General features: G+C 41.9%; 1 protein-coding gene across 7 annotated transcripts; it reads right to left on the bottom strand.

Moving 5' to 3' along the window:
- Nucleotides 1-267: 267 nt before the first annotated feature.
- Nucleotides 268-18461, bottom strand: ikzf1 (IKAROS family zinc finger 1 (Ikaros)). 7 transcript variants are annotated; one of them, XM_039784565.1, is made up of 8 exons: nucleotides 18152-18394; nucleotides 13398-13451; nucleotides 13112-13225; nucleotides 6292-6561; nucleotides 4557-4724; nucleotides 2468-2593; nucleotides 1766-1897; nucleotides 268-1272 (listed from the first exon to the last, which is right to left on the bottom strand). In XM_039784565.1, exons 1-8 carry the CDS (start codon nucleotides 18294-18296, stop codon nucleotides 563-565), a joined length of 1719 nt encoding a protein of 572 aa, XP_039640499.1. In that variant the 5' UTR covers nucleotides 18297-18394; the 3' UTR covers nucleotides 268-562. The 7 variants fall into 7 exon arrangements, with proteins under 7 accessions (XP_039640499.1, XP_039640498.1, XP_039640500.1 ...); XM_039784564.1 differs by having other exon boundaries at nucleotides 1766-1900; nucleotides 18152-18393; XM_039784566.1 differs by lacking the exon at nucleotides 1766-1897 and having other exon boundaries at nucleotides 18152-18395.
- Between the last annotated feature and the right edge of the window lie 5318 nt (nucleotides 18462-23779).

Raw genomic sequence — 23779 nt, 5'->3', positions numbered from 1 at the left:
ATTGATGCGTCAGATGAGAATGCAGAGGTTTAATCATGTATGTCATTGCTGTAAAAAACCATGGTAATCTGTATATCTTTGCCAACTACAAACCAGTACAGAAGGTATCAATAAATTGTTGGGGGAGGGTCATCCCTTTTTTTCCAAATCGTTTTGGAGGGTCATAGAAAAATTATTACTGGCGAGGGTAGGGTCATGTCTATTTTTTTAAAGATTATTTTTTGGGGCTTTTCCCTTTATTTTGAAAGTGGATAGAGATGAAAGGGGGAGAGAGATGGGGGATGACATGCAGCAAAGGGCTGCAGGTCAGATTCAAACCCTGCACCGCTGCAGGACTCATGGGCGAACGCTCTTACTATGTGAGCTAGCGGTCTCTCCCTCCTCGGGTGGCCCCTTAAATAAATAACGAACAGTCCCTTACTTCCAGTGCATGTCTGCATGAGTGAGTGTGTGCGGCATGTTTTCCATATCTACACCTATTTGTCTGTCTGTGTGTGTGTGTGTGTGTGTGTGTGTCTGTGTGTGTATGTATGTGTGTGTGTTCTCTCCGGTGTACGGGGGCTCAGACGCGATGCTCCCCTCGCGTCATGTGAGAGGAGAACTCGTATCGGTCTTGACTCCGGTGACCACAGAGGTTGCACTCGAAGGGGTCTCTGAAGCCGTGACAGCCCATGTGAATGGTGTACATGACGTGGTCCAGGAAGAGAACGCGGCAGTGTTCGCACCGGTATGCCCTCACCTGCTCCCCGTCTGCTGTCATCACCTTGAAGCCCTCTGAAGCCATCTCTATGCTGGCCCGGATGGCCTCGTACTGCCTCTGCTGCTCCTCCTTCACCAGAGGGAGCATGCCGTTCCTCACCCCCGACGTGATGTGATTGGTCAGGTAGATGAGGCCGGAAGCCACCCCGCCGGGACGATCCTCGTTGTTGCTCTCGGTGTCTGTGGAGTCCTGGCCGCTGTGGCTGGGCGAGCCATCCTTCTCGCTGGACGCGGACTTGGAGTTGGAGAGGAGCAGCAGGTTCTCGGCTGCGCTGTCTTTGGCCGACAGGTTGTGGCCCATTCCCGCGTGGCCCTCGCCCGCCTGCTTGTGCAGGGGGTACATGGAGCTGAGGCCCACATCGGAAGAGGAGGCCGGGGAGGTCTGCACCAGAGGCCGGAGCGACTCGGCCCCCAGGTAGCTGATGGCGCTGTTGATGGCCTGGTCGATGACGTGGGGCTGAATCAGCTCGCCTGCTCCTCCGTCGTAGGAGAGGTCTGACAGACGTTTCTCACCTGAGGGTTCGGAGAAAGACAGAAGAGCAACGGGAAGTTTATACTTCAACTTTCACCTGCATCTTGTGATTTAACCACTTTAATACAGAGCCTGCTCCTCTCTAGTTTGAAAATGACTGACTGACTGACTGTTTTATTCTGGTCTCATGGTCTCCTATTGGTATTTCTAGACTCATGCTAGCATTTCCCTCAGCCTCTTAATATTCTATTTTTCTCCCTCTTTTGTTATAATTATCAACATCTTAATGTAAAATTAATATGCAGGGTTAAACACTTGTAAATATTTAAACATAGGCTTTTCTAAACAAATGAACAATTCCTGATCAGGCTTAACTGCACAAATAGACTTTTTGTTCTGTTACACTGCATGCATTCTGCAGAGCCAGGGTGGCAGAGAAAAAGTAATTAACACAAAACACAGTGCAGCTTCACCTAGGCAGCTTTCATAGATGCATAGGTTATAAACACAAAGGAAGCAGATTTCAGCCCTTACCCACAAACTTCTGTGGCATAGTGCTCTTACGCTTAGCTACATTATTAGCTAGTCTGTCTAGCACCAAGGCTCTGTCAGATCCCGTCTGGGTTAAGTCTTCCCTCTGCTCATTCTGGTTGCTTTCTTCCTTTACTACTGGAAAGCAAGACAGAAAAGTAGATTTCAGAATCAAAAGTAATTTGAGTTTGTTCTGTTTAAAGTGATGAACTGGCGCCTGACAACACATGATGGTAGTTTCTGGTCTGATGGTATTTTTCTCGCAGAGCACAGAGCGGACTATTCTGACACATGTGAAGCACTTGGTCTATAAAAATAGTATTTCTTCATTGCTCACAGATGAGGTATAAATGTGTTTCTAGGCTTCAACGCAGAGGTTTACAGCAGCCTGCGCATGAAATATCTCCATAGTGAGTTCATTCAGTTTATGACTGCCAAGTATATATGGACAAATGCAGTACTTTACACTGACACCACGATTAAATTGACTATATTTATCTCTGCAGTCATTTTAAATAGCTAAAGAACTTCTGCATGAGCTTATACTCAAATGGAAATGACAGTAATTTGAGCTGATCTGTTAGAGCATTTCCTAACAGATTCACGGCACACTGCTGTTGCATGCATAGCGAGACCTGCACTCAGGGTAAAGTAGGCCATCAGATTTGGGTGAAAAGTGAAGTGTGCGTCTGGTGAGGCACCGACCTGTGTACATGCTGTTCTGCAGCCCCATGCACTGCAGGTAGTTGTGACAGCGCTCCTTGTGCTCCTCGAGAGAGCTGCGCTGCTTGTAACTCCGCCCACAGTAAGCACACTTGTGGGGTTTTCCAACTGCAAAGAAATAACATTAGATCAGTGAACAGAGCAGTGTCGTATTCTATGTGATTGTTGATATTAAAGTGATAACCTTTTTTTTTCTCATTTTTAATTCATACGTTTTAGTTTAGTTACACAATAATAATTCAACCTATAGTCTGCTGTTCTAAATGCCCTTTCTCGTAGCTCTTTCCTGGAAGTAAAACAGGAAGTGACGGATTTTTACATTCCCAGTTTGCTCGGAATAAATAGAAGAAGACAAACGACAGAGTGGTTAGACACAGAAAAAGAGCCCCACCTACAAAAACTTTGTCGACAGAAAACCCAAGGAAAAGACCTGGCAGTACCGCCCCCACACTGTTTGATTGACAGGTAAAGTCCAGAAAACGGCTGTAGCTACTACTGAGCTCACTGAGGTCATGTCCTCTGTATTTTTGGGGGAATTCAGGAAGCAACTTGAGGGGAGTTCACAAATAAAAACCTACTCATGGTGGGTATTTTATAATCTGATCTGTGTAGACTTGATTAAGATGAACCGCTCTTACACCAACAAAACAGTAAACTAAATAATAATAGACCCACAGTCATGGAATATAATCTATTGAAATGTTAAAGGAACAGTTGGATAAATAAAATATTGAAAATAGGACTAGTAGAAAAGTATATTCTTATCTGTCTATCACTTTGATCAGAATATTTAAAGCGGGGGAGACTTATGACCTCAGTATTTCGAAAACTCTGACTACAGCCCTGGGCATGAGCCACTACTATACTGTAGCTAATTCCTCTCAAACACATACATGAGCCACTCTGTGTCAGTGGGTGACATTACCTTTAAAAAAATAAATAATAATAAGCCTGTCTTCAGTATGAATAAATGGGATTGGAACTGAGTGTCATAAATATAGTAGGGAAGTTGGAAAGTACTGAGAGTCATATTCACACACTGTCGGTGTTAAGCCTTTCATGGGATTTGATGACACAGAAAATTGTAAAAATAAATTCCAGCCTTTTCCTTTAAGCATAGGCCTCCCTAGTTTGTAAGCTTTCTGATTCCTTTAGCCTTTGCTCCTTATTTAATTCAGTTCAGTGCCTCTGTACACCAACTTGTGGAGAATAACAAAGTGCTTCAGATGGATAACCCATTATGGTGTTCATAATGCTAGCTTGATGTTTTGTCACTAATTGTTGCAGGTAAACGTTCAAATCGATTTAAGTTGAAACTGGAATGCAAAAACCATTTTGCAGGTTATCCCTTCAATGTTCTGTTGAACTATTTAGAGCAGGCCGTGTACTATTTACACCCAAAAGATTTCATTAACACATACTTCTGCAAAGCATTTGCAAACAAAAAAGTGACACCATATCTACACCCTGTCAACTTCCCCTTATAAAGCCCTGAGCTCTCACTGTATGCACTGCAGAACATGTCATGCCTTTGGTAAAGGCACCCAGCGTAGAGCTGTAATCGGGCCTTAAAAGTTCGGCCCGACAAGGCCCGAGCACGACAGAATTCGTCCCGAGCCCGACAAGCACATTTTGATTGACAGCTTTTTAAATGCCCGAACCCGTTTACAGCCCGACATTATTCAATGTGAGTACGCACACAGCTCTTTTGCCTTTTGTCAAGAAAGAGTCATTTATACATTTTTTAACATCATTTATTTATGACTAACGTAGGCTATAGGCCACTTGGAAGTTGGAACAAAGAAATAAAATAAGTCCTCCAGACGTCAGCCTCCGTTTCACCTCCTCAGCATCCATTTTCGCGCTAATTGAAATGCATCACCTGACCGCTCATTTAAGCCCGAGCCCGGCCCGAGCCTGTGTAAAATGATAGAACTCATCGGGTCCCGTCGGGCAAAGATCTTCAGCTCCAACCCAGCGGACCGCTGGGTTAGAGCTGAAGATCTTTGCATTATCTCTGCATTACCATGAGTGTGGAAGTTTTCAGTGTGGGTGGCCTGTGCATACTCACCCGAGTGGGTGCGTAAATGTCCGGAGAGGGCGTCCCTCCTGCGACAGGCGTAGCTGCACAGGTGACACTTGAAGGGTTTCTCCCCTGAGTGGAGCTTGATGTGACGCAGCAGGTTGCCTTTCTGGGTGAAAGAGGCACCGCACTGGCTGCAATGGAAAGGACGTTCTCCTGGGGACAAGAGCACAACAGAGGCACGTTTACCATTAAGAGGCGAATAAAATAAAAAAAACACATACAAAATAATAACTTGTAGGTCTACGTTTTACTGCCACACAATTTTATAGTTTTTTTTGTATGTACCCTACCAGTCAGATAATAATTTTTGATGTCTTTCTTGATTGCACCACTCTCCCTAACCTCACTATGTTTGATTCCTCCACTGACAACAATAAAAGCACTTTTCTATGTGGATGAAAAAGCGGGTTGCTGCTGTAGGAATGCGGGGTCACTGCACAACAAGCATCCCGAGCGCCAGAACAAGCCGGATGATGGAGCGTCTCGGGGGCAGAGAGCCATCCAGCAGCCTGAGAGAGGGTTTCACAGCAGACTGACACTCTATCTCTCCGTGCTCCCCCTGCCCCACCGACTTCTGGCGCTCTGATCGAACAAGAGCCTTTCAGACTCAGCCTGCCAGTTCCGTAATGCACCATTGCCTAGGTCAATTTGATCTGAAAATCTCATTTTTTCCTCTTCTTCGTCTCTAAAATAAGAGCGGCACATCACAATGCAAATTCAGCCTCATTTGAATAAAGCGGAGGAAACACTTTGTGTTGAGAGCCAGTCTTCCTGATCAGCGCTTCTGGAATAAACCAATATCCAGCCTCTCCGAGTGTTGTGGCATTCTGTGAGAACGTTTTAATATGGCTTTTTTTTCCTTTTTTTCAAAGGCCCCCCATAAAATAAGAGTCACCAGTGAAGCAGCAAAAATATATAAAAAAGGAAATTCATTAAAAATGCATTTCAGGAGCAAAGACTCACCACAGAATATTTTCTATTTAAATAAGAGGCACTTCATTATGTCTTTTATTGTAGTTTCTTTTGCATTTACATTAGTCTAGTGTTCCTTTCTTCCATTTTGAGTTTCATTAGTTTCTAAAGCTTGACAGTTAAGTGCCTTTTTCAAAAATGTTCCCCACCACTGGTTTGGCTTCATTACAATAGAATATCAATTTTGAAATTTGAAAAAACTTTTAATAGCCAGATAATTGTCACTTCATAGAGATTCCATTTAATCGTCCACAGATATCCTGTTTCTCAACTCAGGGCTTTTTTTTTGTCGGACCAAGTTCATCTCTGCTACTTTGTCACACAATAATTTGATCAGTTAACTGTTGCTTGTCCTGTGGTAATTCAGAATCATTTAGATGAAAAATAATGAATGCTAACGGTGTGCTCAAAGTCTATTTCACGCACGAAGAGAAGGTTTACATGCATACAGCCAAACGCAAGGATGCCTTTACGGCTACGACTGATTATAAGTGTGACTGCAAACATAAGAACAGGCTCTAAAGTTTATTTATCTATCACTGACGTTTGTGTGTAGGCAAAGCTACAGCATGTACATACTGCTTGTGTTAGTGGGAGACAACAACTCTTTTTTAGCTTTAAGTCTAAAGAAATGTTCTGAACATGGGCGGGAGCCACAGCAAACACCTTTCTACCCCTCATCCATCCTGTCTTACTAACAGTGAACATGGGTGCAAAGGAAGGGCAAGAAGTATTGCAGGTGGCTTACCAGTGTGGCTCCGCTTGTGCACCATCAACACATTGGGGCCAATGCAAACTATCCCACAGATATCGCACTTGAGCTTCCCGTTGGGCAGCCGGATACCGCCAGCCGAGGAGAAGGCCTTGATTTCGGGGCTCGGCTGTGAGCCGTTCACCTTGGCCCCCGAGGCATCGATCACGCGCAAGTCTTCCGCGCACTCCTCCTCCTCCACGCCATTCATGTCACAGGCCAGCCCATTCTCCTCATCACTGCGAGCCTCAACTTTAATGTTACAGGCTGGAAAAAAGGGCAAGGAGGGGGGGGCCACGGTTTAGAATACGAGCATGGTTCTTTCATGATGTTATATACTAAAGATGGGCAATTGTCAGTGTGATATTGATACTGTGACAGGAGAATAGATAAGAGCTGCTTATTGTAACATTGTGATGTAGCCTTGAAGTTGCCTTTGCTTGGTCTGTAAGGCTGCATAATAGGAAAGTCAAACGATTTTTTGAAGCCTCACTGAATGGATATTCGTGAATGTTGCTAACAGATTTAAGTAAAACATAGCTTTTTCTGTCATTGTTATTGTTATTTAGTATTGTTATCAATCTCGCTATTTTAATTGATTTTATTTTATACTTTTTTTTATACTTTTATACTTATATTTTATAATTGACCTGACAGATTGTCATTGTTAAATAATTGTTTGGCCTTTTATTTTGATTCAATAAAGTTAAATTTTTTTTCTATGAATGAGATATATTATGTGTTACATTGTTTTTGTTGTTCAAATAAAATACATACATGTGCTCATTTTATAAAGCCTATGCTGATGAACTCAAACTGTGTTTCTCGCAGCCAAGAAACTGAACTTTAACATGGCCTGGCTTTATTTGGATTCATTCAGTACGTTATTGTAGTCAATATAATTCTGTTCATTCCCTCGTTCCTCTGTCTGGATGGACACTGTACAGTATGTAATAGCATTGCAACTGCACTATAATATAACTAGGGCAACGACAGTTGTGCAATGGAAAACCTCCTTTAGTGCTCAATGCAACATTTGTATGTTTACCAGGATGATGCATCGACAGTTCACAAACTTCCCCTCTTACTTCAGGCATTTTGTGAATTCAGCCTGAGAAAAATTAGCAAACGTCTGATAAGATCAAGCCACTGCCTACTCCTCTAAACTGTAGACTATACTGTAGATACACTGCTCATTTATTTCAAAGCAGAATAGTATTTTTCATAAGGATACACAGGTGGATAGCATGCATACTGTTTGAGGATGTTGGTGATAAAGAAACAGATCATCTCACACCATCACACTTTGGTGAAACAAATGACAGCAAGATAAACAGGAAACAGAGACACAGGAAGTGTGAAACTAGGGACGACAGCGGTGTCTATCAGAGCCACAGAGTGCGATGAACACACACATGAGACAAACTTGCATTTGACCTTTTTCACTAATCAGAGGGGTCTGTAGAATACAGAGAGTAAATGCTGCATGATTGACAAATGCCAACTATTATTTATATTATACTATAATCTCTACGTGATGTCTGGTGTTCCCAGAGTGATCAGAAAAGAGAAGTGTCCTCTGTGCTGAACTACCAGCTCCTTCTTTTCCCACTAGCGAACTTTAGAAACATTTAAGAGAACTGACATATCATGCAAGTCCCACAGCTATCAGCCTGTGGTTTGCATGTCACTGTGGCAGCCTGATTTCCCCATGCCTCTACCTCTGTTTGTACAACTGAAGAGGAAGAAGTGGAAATCATGAAATATAGGAATCTATGGAAAAGGGGAAGCTTCAGAAAGAGAGCCTGTCTAACTGAAATTACCAAGAATTATGGAGAAGTGACAGAAAGGGAAGCACGGGAAAGGAATTGTAAAACAGCCAGTAACTGAAACATTTTTTTTTTTTTTTGCAGGAGTTTTGTTTTTGCCGAGAGCCACCAAGGGAACATAAATCCCCCACAGAATGTTTCCCATAGAGAGCAGGAGGTGGAGCGAAATTTGAGAACTAACAGCGATGGATCATGAGATGTTCATGATCGCTTTTCTGATCAGTCACACAATCCGATCGTCCATCTCCACACAACGTTTTTTTTTTTTTCTATCGGCCGTGGCATGACAAACAATCTGCTCATCTGTTTTGACTGTTGAAATTTTTTTGACAAACTCTCTTGTCTTTTTGCTGAGTAGATGAGATAAGAGAGATACCAGCCATGCACGCAAAGGGAAGGAAAAGCTTTAGAGAAACAAAATGGTGCTACGTTGGTGTTAAGTTCTATCAATGTGCAAAAGATGATGATAAGTTATGGTACAGAACTGTGTGTGAACATGCTACATGTGCATCCAAAATGTAATGCAATGCAACGTGGATGACAAGGTTTTTAAGTGTTGCTATGTGTTAACACACAACTCTGATGCTGTTATTGCCATGATGCCTTTAGTTTCACTTGGGAGGTCTCTGGCTTATATATGCATTTATACATTTAACTTCAGACAGTGGTTGTCAACAGTTTTTGTCAGTTGTACTCCCACAACCCTGCCAGATGAACCCAAATACCCATTTGTCTACACAACCGTTTATTTGAACCATTCTCCCATTACTTTTAGCAAACTAAACAGTTTTTACCTTAATTTGAGCTATCTAATTTAACTAACTATTCATTACGTCTCGCTAAATATGTCCACCATTACTATCCATTACTTTCAACTATTTCCCTTTGTATATATTACATTAGCTATTCCAACTGTGTTTCCATCCCTTTAAGCTAAATATTTAAATAGTTTATCCATTACTTTAAGCTAACTATTTTAAACATGTACGGGTTACTTTTAGCTAACTATTTCAACTGTGTATCTGTTGATTTAGGCTAACTATTTAAACTGTGTATCCATTACTTTAAAGCTATAGTGCGTAGTTTCTGTCTCCCCCATCAGGAATTTTAAGTAATGACAACAATTGTGTCGGTGCTTCCACATGACACAAGCCTTCCGTGATCGCTCCCCCCCTCCATTCGAACCACTATTACAACAGTTTATCCATTACAACTGTTTCAACTCCTCTGCTTGCCCACTACTACATAACACACACTCTCAACAAGTGGTATTCAGGTGACTCACTATGCAAATTTGTATTTAAATTGTAATTTCTATGTTTTCAAATGACTAAAGGTACTCCACAATCTTTCCACATTCCTCTACGCAACAGCAGAAGTACCCCTCGGGGTATGAACACCCCTAGTTGGGACTCACTGACTTAAGACATGTTTACACCTTCTGTGACATTTTGTGAAGTGCAGTCAGGTTGTGCACATGTCCTACTCACTTTTGCAGAGGTGAAAGAGAATTACAACCTGCACTAAGCAGCCGGAGTGATCTTTTCTGGAGTATCTACGCTGCACGTGTTGCAAACCAAGCCTTTGAATTTCTCACTTGAACCACCAAGGCGTTTCAGTCAGGCATAAGTGATGTAAGGAGGGATTTTTGAGGGCAAATGATCGGGTTACTTTTGCATTTGCATATCACAGAGCTCGAAAGCAAAACTCGATAAGTGGCTACACCACTTCAACCCTCCTAATTTAATTTATGGTTTTAGCCACATAACCAATGACACAATTTTTTTCTGAGTATCTCAAGTACTTTGCTGATGTCAACATTGATTTGTAAAATGATGTACCAATGAAAAGACTTAATCAGACTACTGCCTTGCTCAGTATTGACAAGAGAGGCATTTATCTGCACATGCAAATGGTGCCACTGATCCAGGAATAAGTCTTCAATATAAAAAAAAAATGTGTAGATGATTTATTCTCACTAATTTCAGAATTGTTGGAACAATGCAATAAAAAAAAAAGTTCTGTTTACTTGTGGTTTTCAGTTCCTGAGACATCTAATACACCAGTGAGGCGCTCAGGTTATCAGCCAGGTGAAACAGACAGAAGGGAACCATGAACGCTGGGCTGCCACCTACTTGTCATGGATATGGGGAAGTTGTGACTGAATTGGGAATAGGAAGAAGGCTTTCTACTGTTTATCTTGTTTGTCACAGTCACACATCCTGATTTGCTCGTTTTGGGAAGCGAGGGTCAGACAAACAAAACTGGTCGCAATAAAATTGTTATAACCTGATGTGGATCTAATCCTCAGATTACAGATAAAGGGGTAACACATACTGTAGCAGAGAATTAAACAATGACCAATACTGAGAGAAGCGACCAATAAATGTAAAAAAAAAAAAAAGAAAAAAAAAAAGAAAGAAGCTATAGTACTATTCTTTTAAACACGAAGCATTTTTTGGCATAAAAATAAGAAATGATCAAGCTATACTGAAATAGTTTGATAGTAGATAGGAAGCAACTTAGCAAGTGTGTTAGTTCTGCAGTGTGGAAACACAGGGAGACTGCTGGAGGTTCCTGTTACTGACTGGTGCTGCTCTCACTGCCTGAAAATAACCCTGTGTGCAAAGTAGTGGAACCGCATGTGTTAAACCACGGCAGCAACATTCTCAACGCGACTTGCAGGAACACCAAAAACAGCCTGCTTTTCCCCCTCACGCTTTCAACCTCCTCCATGTTTTCGGGAACTAGACAGCTCAGTCTCCCTCTTAGTCTCATGTCTCTGAAATAGCAAAGGAGCGTCTGAATCACGGAAAGTGAAACAGAAATCATTTCACTGGGATCTTCAGAAGGTCATTTAACCGCCTTGTGACTTCAACCAAATATCTCTCCATCCAAAAATAAAAATATTTTTTCTTAATTTCAATTAAATTATTTGAAATAGCATTTTTGTGACAGTTTACTTAACACACTGATATGGAGGACAAAATAGGGTTCATTTTGACCTTTAAAGATCCCTTATGCGGATTACAGCACTGTGAATGCGCAGCAGCAGTGACAATCCCAGGCTGTGAAGACTTATTTGCAACAGGAAACAAACCTGGGTTTTGAGGTTTTGAGCTTTCGATACTTTGAGGTCCCATGTCCCACATATAGTCCCTCTGCTTTATGCCTTCTTTTTTTTTCACTACAGAGAACTGAGCAGCACATGATCCTGGGCGATAATTATAACTCAATTGGGCTTTTATCACAGGGGCAGCCATGCATAGATGTACCAGATACTTGCACTTCCCTTCTTTCTCTCTGTCCCTATATAGACACATGTGCACACACACTCATGCGAAGTGGTCCTACTGTTATAGGGAATGAACAGAAACTCACATATAGTACATCAAGTCATACATACACGCCGCCAGCTGTGCCCCCTTTACTCTCTTTACATGCTGCCGATGAAAGTAAGACATTTAAATCATCTGCTTTTTGACTATTTCCTTTTTTCCCCAGATCGTACTAAACGTGCATCTGTCGACTGAGATGAGATGTACACAGTCTTATAAAACATGGCTCTACAAACGCTCCCTAACTCGATTTTAAATGTTTTAATTGTTGCCATCGCAGCACAGAAAATTCCTGCCTGTGCTGAGCTCGGCGCCTCACAACTCAAAAAAGTGTGTGTATGTGTGTATCTGTATGTATGTGTGTGTGTGTGTGTGTGTGTGTGTGTGTGTGTGTGTGTGTGTGTGTGTGTGTGTGTGTGTGTGTGTGTGTGTGTGTGTGTGTGTGGCCCGCAGGTGTGTGACCTATGTGGTGTAGTGATGCGCTGATCTCTCTGAGCTTGGCCCTGTTCCTGAACTCTTTATCTTCAGGAGTGTTGAAACTGCCTGGTGGCAAGTTCTTCTTAGGAAACTCTTACACACCCTATTTCAGTTTCCTCTCTCACATTTTATTTTTGTACTTGGTGCTGCTAATCTTTGCCATCATCTGGATAAGTGGAAAAACACAGATAGGATGGTCAGCTGTCGTGCTTGGTTTTTCTGCCATCATTTAAAATAATTTGTCATGATTAAAACGAAAATATATAACCCCACGTATTTGTGTTCCTGAGTTGCACCTCTTTTTGCACATTTCAAAATTAAAAAAAATAAATTCAATATCGACTCAATGGCTCTCATGTGGATTTGCCTCATCTGTACTGAAAGCTGTGACGGTCCCTAACATTTTGGACATTCAGTGGACGTATTGATGTGTTTGACAAGCTATTAATAAGTAATGATAATACTAAGCAAAAAAAGACCTTGTTTATCCTATTTAAACTGTATGTTATGTCTGATTCATCCTGCTGTCATGTAAAAGCGATTAGCTTTTAATGACCAATAATGATTCCACCTTGAACATTTCCTGTTTTTTCACAAACCACCCATGTCAGGAGACTTGAGATAAATATACGCCGCCGATGTGAATCCCCCTAGCATGCTTCATCCTTATTTTCACCATGATATTCCCTGGCTTGGTGTTCACAAACTCAAATCAAGGCCACATTAGCTATTCCTTAAGATTCGGCTTATTAATGACATCCAATGGATCAAAGGGATTTTTTTTTTTTTTCTACCTTTTCTGCCAATGACCTAAATGTGTCTCTTTACAGCTTAAAATTAATTTTTCCAAGGGATTTGGAACAGCAAATATCTCCCTCTGGATGTGTATGGGATTAAGTTATAAAAACATTTTTATGCTTTTTTTTTTAAATATATATGTTATGCTTTTGATACTGACATTTTCTTTCATTTAACCGTTTTACTCTGATTTGGATGCTTTGGGAGTGAATACATTACTTTTGGGGAAGACACACTGCAGTGGGTTTGACTCATTTTGATTGCTGCTTCATGGATACACTCGCACACTATGATTCATGTATTCTTACATTTACACAAGCATCAGTTTTGTTCTGCTGTGGCTGTGGGTGCGTTTGGTGAGATGTTGCCTCGTACCTTTGTCCCCTCTGTTGTTCTGCTGGTGGGTGGAGCCGGCTGACAGGTCCTCAGGGACGGCCATTGGTTCCTCGGCCTCCTCGGATGCCTCGTTGGCAGGGGGGCTGTCCCTGCCTGGGGAGACACACATACCCGCAAACACCCATCACTCACCACGCAGCCCCTCAACGTGTCTCATTCAGGATAAGCAAAATTACCTCCGGGTGGTGTAAGAGCCTGTTTGTTGGGCCTATTGTATCTACTTTCTGCACTCTACGTCTCAATCATGCAGTAGGTAGTCTTTTACCTGGCATCTGGGCCATTTCCTGGGCCTCCTCTGTCTCCATGCGGTGCAGGTACTCTAATGGGAGAGAGATGGAGATGGAGATGTATGTAAGTTTAATCAAGTGCAGGCTGAGGAAACAACATTATAAAAAGCCAGAGTGGAGTAAAGGGTGTACTTCTCGGCGTGGCTTTGTCACCTCAGTGAGATCACTCCTGTCACCGCCGCAGACACCCCACAGTCCCCCACATTACATTACAAAGAATTACAGACATTTTCATTACAAGTCTGACAGAGCGACTGAGCTTGGAGAGTGGCTTGGCTCCGGCTGATGGGGCCCGCTGGTAGGCTTGCTAGGAATGGGCTTTCAGACCACATTTGTTATTTATTGTTAATTTCCTGCCACGTAATCATCCAAAAATGCAAACTGACTGCCGCAAAATTAAGCAGAAAATTAACTGGCCCCAGGTCACGAGTATGCGGGCGTTTGGCGCTCCCAGCTGATCGGCGCTCGTGTTCTCACTAATTTACTGAGCATGCATCGCTGAGCCCGCGGCCTGGGCACAGACGCATGCAAGCCACACTCAGAAACAAAGAGAGGGGAGGACAGAAAAGAGAGAGAGAAGAGGCAGCGAGATAGATTTAGAGGCAGAGAACGAAGATAGCAATGGGAGGGCAAGAAGTCAGAAGAGCAATTGCAACAGGAAGGTGCAGAGAAAAGAACAGAAAAAGCAGGCCGAAGGACAGAGAAGTTCTCTTTATGATTTTTTTTTAGAAGCAATCCTCCGGCCAGGACTGAATATCTGAGGAGTCACCAGTGCTCGTGGCCCCATTAATAATGGATGGCCTTCAAGCCTGCAGCAGATGGGCCCGACAGCCTCAGCCCCAACTCCGCCACTTCAAGAAGCCCTTGGTGGGGCCGCTGCCCAGTCCAAGCAGCCACTCAGGGAGAAGTGAAGCTCCCGAAAATAGCGAAACGAGCCCAAGGGAGAAGGGGAACCTAGGCCTTCCTGTTTTACTGACAGATGGCTCCACACATTTGGAACAAATAGTGGGAAGCGACCGGGCCGCTGTGTCGCAACGCACAATATTCTGCGGAGTCAAGTCAGGAGCTCGGCGGCCTGCAGACACCCAGGATGCAAGTGTGAGGGGAGGAGAAAGGAGGAGGAGGGGGGTGGGGGGTCAAAGGTCACTGGTGCAGAAGATTTGTTCAGCACAACACAGGGGTGTTGCGTGTTACTCTGCTGAGCTACGACTCCGCAGCGCACTTCTTCAGCATCTGGAGTTAGGAGGTCGGGGGCAGAGGGGGGTATATTCTCGTGTGCCCTTTTTTTCTGGGCAGATGGTGCGAGGGGAAACACGGATGTGTTGGCGGAGGGGGGGGGCTTCGGCAGAAATAAAAAAGAGAGTTCCTACATTCAACCACAACCCACTTGCGTAGGCATGTGGAAAGTAAGGTGCACGTAGATACGTATTCAGGAAGTAGATATTTTGTGATACTATTTTAATGCTGTTTTTTTTTTTTTTTTACCTGTTACAAAGTTTTCCCATATTGTTTTTAGTTGTGATTTCAAGAGCGTGCTTTAATTTTTCTTTTCCAAAGTTTAGAGTCCTACTTTGATAACACACTTTTTAATAAGAAACTAAAATGTGTCCATCCCACCTAACCAGTCCCGACTTTTTTCTCATTTATTTTATCAGATCAAACTGATATTGTGAAAAAAACAAAACATGATTTTTACCCTTTATTGCTCATGTCCCAGGTTTTTTCCGGGAAGAGTGTGTATATGTGTGTGTGTGTGTGTGTGTGTGTGTGTGTGTGTGTGTGTGTGTGTGTGTGTGTGTGTGTGTGTGTGTGTGTGAGCGCGTGTACGTGTGCGTGTGCGTGTGCGTGTGCATGTGCGTGTGTGTATGAACTGGGGGCAGGTGGAATCTTTCAACCAGTGAAATGGAAGTCACAGAAAAGACTTCTGATACATAGCGCAGGGGGACTGGAAAAGTTTTGGTCGGAGTACGTCAAGTGAGGAGAGGCAGGAAGAGGCTTGTGGGTTGACAGAATTCTCGGTCCTCCTCCTGTGTATGTGTGTGTGTGTGTGTGTGTGTGTGTGTGTGTGTGTGTGTGTGTGTGTGTGTGTGTGTGTGTGTGCGTGTGTGTATGTGTGTGTTTGTTGAATGGTGGGGGTGGGGGGTTGGAGGCGTCTGCTCATAGTGAGGTGCAAAAGCTACACCAGGGAGCAGGGTGGAGATGAGAAACAACGAAACCGTTAACAGATACTGAGGACCACACCAGCAGAGCTTGGAAACCCAGGAGGAAGCTTAGACACTGGTGTGTACAGTATATGTTTAAATGAGTATACATAAGACACATTCAAAATGAACAGGAAATACTGGAACGCATGAGGCAACACTCAAGTATAGAAATGGTAGGGGGAAAAAGTCACACACAAAACATTTCCTGAGTGTCAGCTAGAATTAAATGAAGTTTCATGTCATTCAAATTCCTTAAATTTAAATGTTTTTAATAAAAATCCATTTAAAAAAAATCACTCAACCTTTTATTGAGTGATTAAACAATTAAAAAACCAAATAAAAGTGGGATTTAAGGCAAATGTTAAATATTTTGTATATGTTTCTGCTTATGACAATTAGATCTTTGGCTGCAATAAAACATGTCATAGCGTTCAAATCCATCAGTAGGCCTGTGTAATATATCATCACTATGTGAATCCAGTTTCATCGCTCGTTCGTGCTGCACCTCACTCTGATTATGCACAAACAATATGAATAATAATTCTTTATTCTCTCACACACTGCCAAACGTTTCCACTTTTCCTACAGTTACTAAACTTTCTGACAATTCAGGAAAATATCTGAGTTATTCATTTTCACTCATGTGGTTTTCACGAGAAGTAATGAAGCTGTGGGCGATTTCTTTCTTTTTTTATCAGTCATTAGGATTAGAGATTACCCTACACTGCCAAGCAATGTGTTTTCACGGTCACCCTTGTTCATATGCACATGGAGATTCTCATCAGTAATTCGTGAAATGTATGGGTGTAAGTGGGTAGATAGTGTTAGCGGATTTGTTCTGGGAGCCTATCGAGGGGGTGAGGGGAGAGTAAAGGTGCGCTGAAGAGAAGTTTCCTTCATTTGCATCTGACACACTTCACTACTCTGCTATTCAGACAGTACAATCATTTTAATAACTGTCTGCCTTCCTCTGCCCCCACCCCCCACCTACTTCTGTTTCTACTGACAAGAAAGATGATGTATCTGCAGACAGACTTGCAGCACTTTCAGGACTTCTCTTTCCAACTGAGATGCGAAAAAGTCCTATTTGTGCAGGTATTGGGGTTCCCTATCCGAGTTTAAAATAGATCTAACATCTGACATCAAACCTTTTTTTCTAATACTTTTTCCAAGTGTTACTTTTTGTTGAATATTTGCATTTAAGTGTGATTTTAGTGAATTATTAACTTCCCTTAAATGTTTCAAACTCATAGAAAAAAAACATTTTACTTGAAAGCAAACTTCAAATGCATTCATATTTGCCTAAAAAAAAATGTATAAGCCTATTACAAAAAAATTAAGATGCTCTCTCTCTCTCAGTTTCAGATAAGACAAACTAATGGTAACTCGATGACTCGGGGCTTTGCATCACACAAGCGCCACTTTAAAGAAAAAAATATTTTTAAAAAAGGGCTATACATTCTTATTTTGATCAAAAGCTAGAATATATATATATATATATATATTTATATACATTTTTTTTGCAGAGGCTTAACCTATATGGCTCAACTTTTGCAACGTGTTAAAAAAGAGGAAATTTCCTCAACAGTTTGAGAGTTGTTTCTGTTTTTCTGCCTGGGCGTTGATGAACTACTTTCCACCTCACTGTCAGCACTGTAAAAACTTGTATCAGTCCTGCCTACATGCGTCTTGTTTCTTTCCTTCACACAGACGTTAAACAACGAACTGAGACTGTGGTTCGAACAGGTGAATACAAAGCTAAACGGTATGAGAAATTATCAGATTTATCGATTATTAATTTACAAGAAAAATTGGGTACAGCTTCTGTGCGTACTGATTTCCTGTTTAAACAGTGCTATGATATTGTCACATACGGTTTGATTTTGGCCCCCGAAAAAAATGTGCTTAATCAAAAGTTGTTGATTTCTTTCCTGAAAATGTGTATTTTCATATTTTTATCAAACGTAAGATACAGAGGGACCATCACCAAGTTTACTGAGCGCGCACATCTGTTGCAACAGGTGCTATATAGGCTATACCAGGAGTGTAAAAACCTATTAAACAGGTTACAATTCTAACGAATTGCGAACAAAGTAGTAAAGTAAATCTTAAAAAACGAGACAAGTATGTTTATATAATCTAAGTGATTGTGAAATAATTTATCCATATGTTCCCAAAAGAGAAAAAAGACACAGGAAAAATGGGGAACATTCCACTACTTCCGTTAAACTGATGGCTATTTAGTAACACAGGACGCGGAAAAGTGAATCTATTTTTCTGTATTTAATTTCAAAATAGTACTCTGGTTTGTTAGTCCGTTACAAATCCTATACCGGCCGAGAATTACGCGCACCAAGCGGGATCTGATGCTGCGGCGCACCTGCACCGAAACTAAAGGAGAGTCTTTTCCAGTCAGGTGCAAAATGTCTCCTAAAACTCTTGAAAAGAAAAAAGAGATCAACTTAGAGGTGCTGACCTAGCCTTTGAGATTAGTTGGGAGCTGAAAAGCGCGGTGGAAGTCACTTTACCTGCTATTCCTTGAGTTTGCAGTATGAAGTTCTTCCAACTCTCCCCGGCTCCATGTGCAGAAGGTCGCAGCGCCGCGGCGGCCCCATGGAGCTGCGCCCGGAGTCCCTCCCCTCTCCACTGCACTTCCTCGTTCCAGCCCAACATGACTATGTCTCTGAGCTCGGCTGGGGCATTTTGCTCGCTTTTATCCACAGGCCGAGTCTGCAGCGGGGAGTCGAGCCTCCGAGCCCTTGGCACTTGCTTTGTGCCGTGCCAATAAAAGCTGACACCCAGTAGACCATTACTGGCAGCCATGCATGAGATGGGATGAGGCGCGCGAGGAGAGTGGACCATTCATTGTTTATTTATTTCGTTCTCACCGAGGAAGCTGGCGTGGGGGTGCGTGGTGGGGGGGGTGGGGGACTCCTTACTTGCATATTGGACAGCTCCCCTTCTGTCACCTGTTCTGGCACGCTGAAGCAGTCCATGAAATTAACACAACTGTTTTCTTTCCCATATAATGAGTTTTTCTTTGTCTCTTTAATGTTTCATCCATTTCACTTTGCTCTTTCTCTCCAGACATGGCCACCCTTATAGTGTCAAAGCTTCTGTCCTGCCTCATCACATCCGCAAGTGTCCACAATCTGGATTATGTCCGAACCTGGGCACATTGGTTTCTTTTTTCAACATTTTACTCTTTGTTACTTTCTGTTTTAAGATGCCTGCACACTGACTGCATCCTCACTGAGTTACTGGCTCAGTCCTGCAGAAGACCATCATGCATGTGCATTATATTCACTGCAATGTGGTTTTCCATTTGCGTTTTGTGTGCAGGAGTCTACAAACCAAAAGTATGCTACTGGATCAGAGATATTTCAGCTTCAGATGCTTAAATCAATATGAGTTCTGCGAGACTCATCTTAACTTTAACATTAGAAGTTTTGCTGCAAAGTCAATTATCTAAATTCAAAACTGCTTGGAAGTGACCTAAAACTGAGATACACAACACTGAATGTAAATTAGTAAACCGTCACCACAGCCTACTGTCTGCAGCACATATAACGGGATAGGGAGCAACACTTCACCTCCCTGCATTCTGCCATCATTCATACATATAGTATGGACAAAGAGGTTAAGATGTTTAATAACTTCATTCCAATATTCTGATAATGCCAATCTAAGTGTCAATCTCTTGCACAGTCGTGTAGTTAAAGCCACAGAGTGACGGGCGCCTATACTGTCCTACATCATTAAAAGAAATATAAATAGTAGATTAATATTGATGGAAATTCTAAATAAATAATGAGTTACACCTCTGGATTGGCTTAAATAACGTGCCTCTCATTTTCAGATATGTCCTGTCATTATTATCTCATTTGAATATCTGGTGGAGTGAACCTCTGCTGTAATTACTGTATTTCAAATTACTCATGTATTCAAAGCTTCTACTTTTAAAATAGAGCTTTTTCCCTCCAGAACTGTTTATATATTCACTGCTGATTAAGTTACAAGTTCACACTCAATTTCCTAGAATAAAGTAGTGGTTATACTGTGAATGTAACTTACTCAGTTTTCTCTGCTTGTGACCCCCCACCCCCCAGTATCCCACTGTCCACAGGCCTCTGGAGCAACCTTATCTCAGGAGAGGCTGTGTGTTGGATTGCTGAGTCACCTTTCATGGGAGGCTACCCTTATCTCCTAAGAAGCACAACATTCAGGCAGTTGGTTGCAAAAGGAGGAACTTTGGGCAGGAGCACTGTGGCCTGCTGTGTCTTCACGGCCACATTACGGATTGCAGCAACGCTCGCTGACTTCCTCAAAGCCTTCGGCCGGCGTCACTGCTTTCTCTATAAGGTCAGGAGCTGCAGGCTTTGGATGCAAGCAGGTGTGGAGAAAAAAAAAAAAAAACTGCAGGATGAGCGACTCCTGAGGCCACCCAGAGGGAATGCTGGGACTGAAATGTGACTCAGCGCTATCAGCGAACGCAGGGGTGCCCAATCATGACTGTGGTCTTCCATGCCCCAGAGATACGTCCCAGTGACACAGCAGCTTCACTCACTGTAGGTCTGAGAGGCAAAACACTGTAAGGACAATGATTCAGTCAAGGTTTTAGAGAAGTTACTGCAGAGGTGGGATCAATACTCAACGCTGGCTGAGTTGCTGATCATAGTCCTACGGTCTGACTTCTACAAAACATGTGGAAATTCTTATTATTCATGTGGACATGCCGACAAATTGAAGCTGATTTCTGCAAAGGGCTTCAAGGTTTTATAGGATTACTTAATTCCGCAGCCTTTAAGATTATACTACATGCACGGGCTGTAAATCAAACTGAACATAACCCTCTGCTCCTTCAGGTTAATCCACAACCTGAAGCAAGCCATGTTGCTGTAATTAATATCATTACCTGGCAAGTCTCAAAACATCATCAGGCAATGTAGCCGCTCGACTACCGAACAATAGGCTCTGGCTGGTTCCTATTTCATGGATCTTTAAGCAGTATTCACAGTTTCACATTTGGAAGCACGAGCAGCATGTAACCCTTAATTGGTTTCAACACCTTAATAAGTCAAAGGCGTTCAAGACTGATAATCACATTAAATAGTCCAATTTATCTAAAAAGTCAATTGCAAACTGAAAAACTCTCTTTCTTTAGGAATGCATTATGCTGTGAGGATGTCAGAGTAAATTAAATTCCCCTCTGCACACTAAAGCATCTATTTCCTTATGGTAATTATCTGCTGGAATAGACGTGTCACTAGAAGGAGTCAGGCATGCTTGACATTTAGCCTTTTTATGGAGCAGCGATGAGTAAAAATTAAGATGAGGAAAAGGAAATTAATCTGCAGCCCGGGCAGGCATTGAGATCCAGGAGGATAGTGGCTGAATCAATCATGATGTTTGTGAGCCTGTTTTGAAAAGGAGCCAGTGATGAGATTCAGACCACAGGCTGGAAAATCGGAGGAGGAGGAGGGCGCTTTTAGCAAGTAGAGTTATGATTGCTATGAGAAGGTTTACGCAGTTTTATTGGTTTTAAACCCGGCAGTAGGGCTGCAACTGACGATTATTTTCATTAGCGATTAATCTGTTGATTTTCTCAATTATTTCGATTAGTTGTTTGGTCTATAAAATGTCAGAAAATGGTGAAAAAGTGTTGATCAGTGATTCCCAAAGCCCAAGATGACAGCCTCAAAGGTCTTGTTTTTTTCCAAAATTCAAAGATAGTCATAGAGGAGTAAAGAAACCAAAAGATATTCACATTGAAGCTGGAATCATTGAATTTTGACCTTATTTTTTTATTTTATAACAGAATTACTCTAACTGATTATCAAAATAGTTGTCGATTAATTTAATAGTTGACAACTAATCGATTAGTTTATATTTTAAATAATTTTAAAAAAAAATTGACATTTTGAGACATACACTTTTTTTTTAAGATTATTTTTTGGGCATTTTTAGGCCTTTATTGACAGGACAGCTGAAGAAATAAAAGGGAGAGAGAGAGAGGGGGGAATGACACACAGCAAAGGGCCGCAGGTCAGAGTCGAATCTGGGCCCGCTGCGTCGAGGAGTAAACCTCTATATATGGGCGCCCGCTCTACCAACTGAGCTATCTGGGCACCCAGATATACACTTTTTTTGCTGAAAGTTGGATCAAAAGATTGATGAGAAGTTATTATTTTCATATCTGGGGAAACAGCTAGCTGTGCACAGGATGTCACAAGTGCTAATTTTTGAACTTTAAAGGAGCTGCTTGGCGCTTCTTATCTAACTCTCGGCAATAAAGAAAACAAGTGTATTTTTTAAAATGTCAAACTATATCTTTAAGTGTCTAAAACATCTCCAAACATCCTAAACAGTTGAAATAATGATCACTAATTAGATTGAAACTGCTTTCGTTAATAGTAGCTAAAGTCCGGTCCCCCCCCCATCATTTAATAATGTGGTTATTATGGAATGGTGGCATTCTAAGTCAAGATTGTCGAGCACATTAATTGGTGGTTACAAGACGTCAATCACCAACAGAGCTGTTTGCTGATATCAGGCCAAAAGGAAGAGTGCACTCGCTAGATTTACTGGATTCACTACACATCCACACAGTGCAAAGGAAAAGATCAATCCTAACAAACCTGCTGTGTATGTTAGTAGATTTATAATTCTGGGCATTTCAAATCTTTTAGACACAAAGTTCAGATTAATTGTGACCAGTGTTGGGCAGCAACTGTAATGTGACCCCTTTTTTGAGTAAAGGGTAGTAGAAGGGTTTGCAATATGAAATGTGATCATTACATTACAGTTACTAAACCCAGGCAGGCTCCGTAACTTCCACTTTGGGAGTCGATCGGTGCGCTGTCTTACCGGGAGTTTGATGGAGGGTTGATATGAGCTTGCTCTATGTACTCAGCAGAGAGACTGGCCTGGTCCGGGAAATGCTAGCTGGATGCAGGGCCTGGTGGTGGAGGTGTGGGGAGGCAGTTAGGGTCTGTCTATGTCATCTATGTTTGTTGAATGTATAGAGAGTTAACACCTACCAAAGTCAAATTCCTTGTGTATGTAAGTATACTTGACCAATAAAACTGATTCTGGTTCTGATTCTGATCAAATGAGGAGAAATGGGACTCCCTGTAGTTCCAAAGTTATTGTATTTAAAGGAGTGTTCTTGGCTGGCTTGCTAACGTTACCTAATAGCCTTGGGAGTCACCTGGGTTTGTTCAGAGTTGGAGGATGGGTGAAGCTCGTTGCCTCACTGTGACGACAGCACTACTGCTAGCTGATAATGGCCAGTTAATACCTCTAACATGTAGGCAAAACAATGTTTGGTTTTCTATTTCTACACATGGTAACTACAGAATATGTGAATTGTAGAGGATTTCCAGTTGTTTAAAGGCTCATTTTACGCAGCTGTGCTGAGAAAAGAAAGTGAAGTAATGTAATGCAATGTAATTACTTTTTATTGATTACATTTTTTAAGTAACTTGCCCAACACTGCTCGTCACAAGGAGTACCGCCTGTGAGTTTTCACAGTGTCTCCTGTAGCTCTGAAGGGTGCTTTCTAAAATTAAAAAATAATCCTGATGATGGCTAATGAAAGGTGCTATTGAGCTGCATGTAGTACAGACTAGAACTCAGGATATCTCGGCCTCTGCCCCTTTAATGACAATAGAGGTAAGGTAATTAAGATGTGGATTAGAACTGTAATGCATCTGTGATGATTGATCACACAACCCTAACTCACAAAATCAACAGCGTGTTCAAGCAAAGATCCTTGTGAAATGTAAATCTAAACAAAGTATAGATGAAGAGAGACAGGAAAACCAGCTCATCCCTATTTCCTGTCTAAGCGTGAAGCTGCACAAACCACAGACCTAAAGCTATAGCTGGCAGACACTTCATAATAATGTCTTTTTTCATTACAGTCACATCTACAGAAAAATAACACCTCTAAATGATGCGTGCCAACTGTATTTAATATGTGCTTCCCTTGCAAATTAGCTCGGGTTGATACCAAAATATGACTCATAAAGGATCTCTTATATACCATTGTTTTTTTATACTGTTAAATATGTAACATTAGTGCAGAAAATCCTTGCTTCCATAAATATTTTCTGTTTTGTCCCCCTCCTTGCCCTTCATGACAGAAACAGTGT

Source organism: Perca fluviatilis, chromosome 19 (assembly GCF_010015445.1).
Source record: "Perca fluviatilis chromosome 19, GENO_Pfluv_1.0, whole genome shotgun sequence".
Lineage (NCBI taxonomy): Eukaryota > Metazoa > Chordata > Actinopteri > Perciformes > Percidae > Perca > Perca fluviatilis.
Note: the sequence above shows the minus strand (reverse complement) of the source record. Positions and strands in the feature narration are given on the sequence as shown.

Coding starts and splice junctions, on each gene's coding strand:
- ikzf1 (XM_039784564.1), bottom strand. CDS start 18,296: ATGTTGGGCTGGAACGAGGAAGTGCAGTGGAGAGGGGAGGGACTCCGG. Junction 2,594..4,556: donor ACATTTACGCACCCACTCGG/GTGAGTATGCAC, acceptor ATTTCTTTGCAG/TTGGAAAACCCCACAAGTGT. Junction 1,273..1,765: donor TATGCCACAGAAGTTTGTGG/GTAAGGGCTGAA, acceptor CCGAACCCTCAG/GTGAGAAACGTCTGTCAGAC.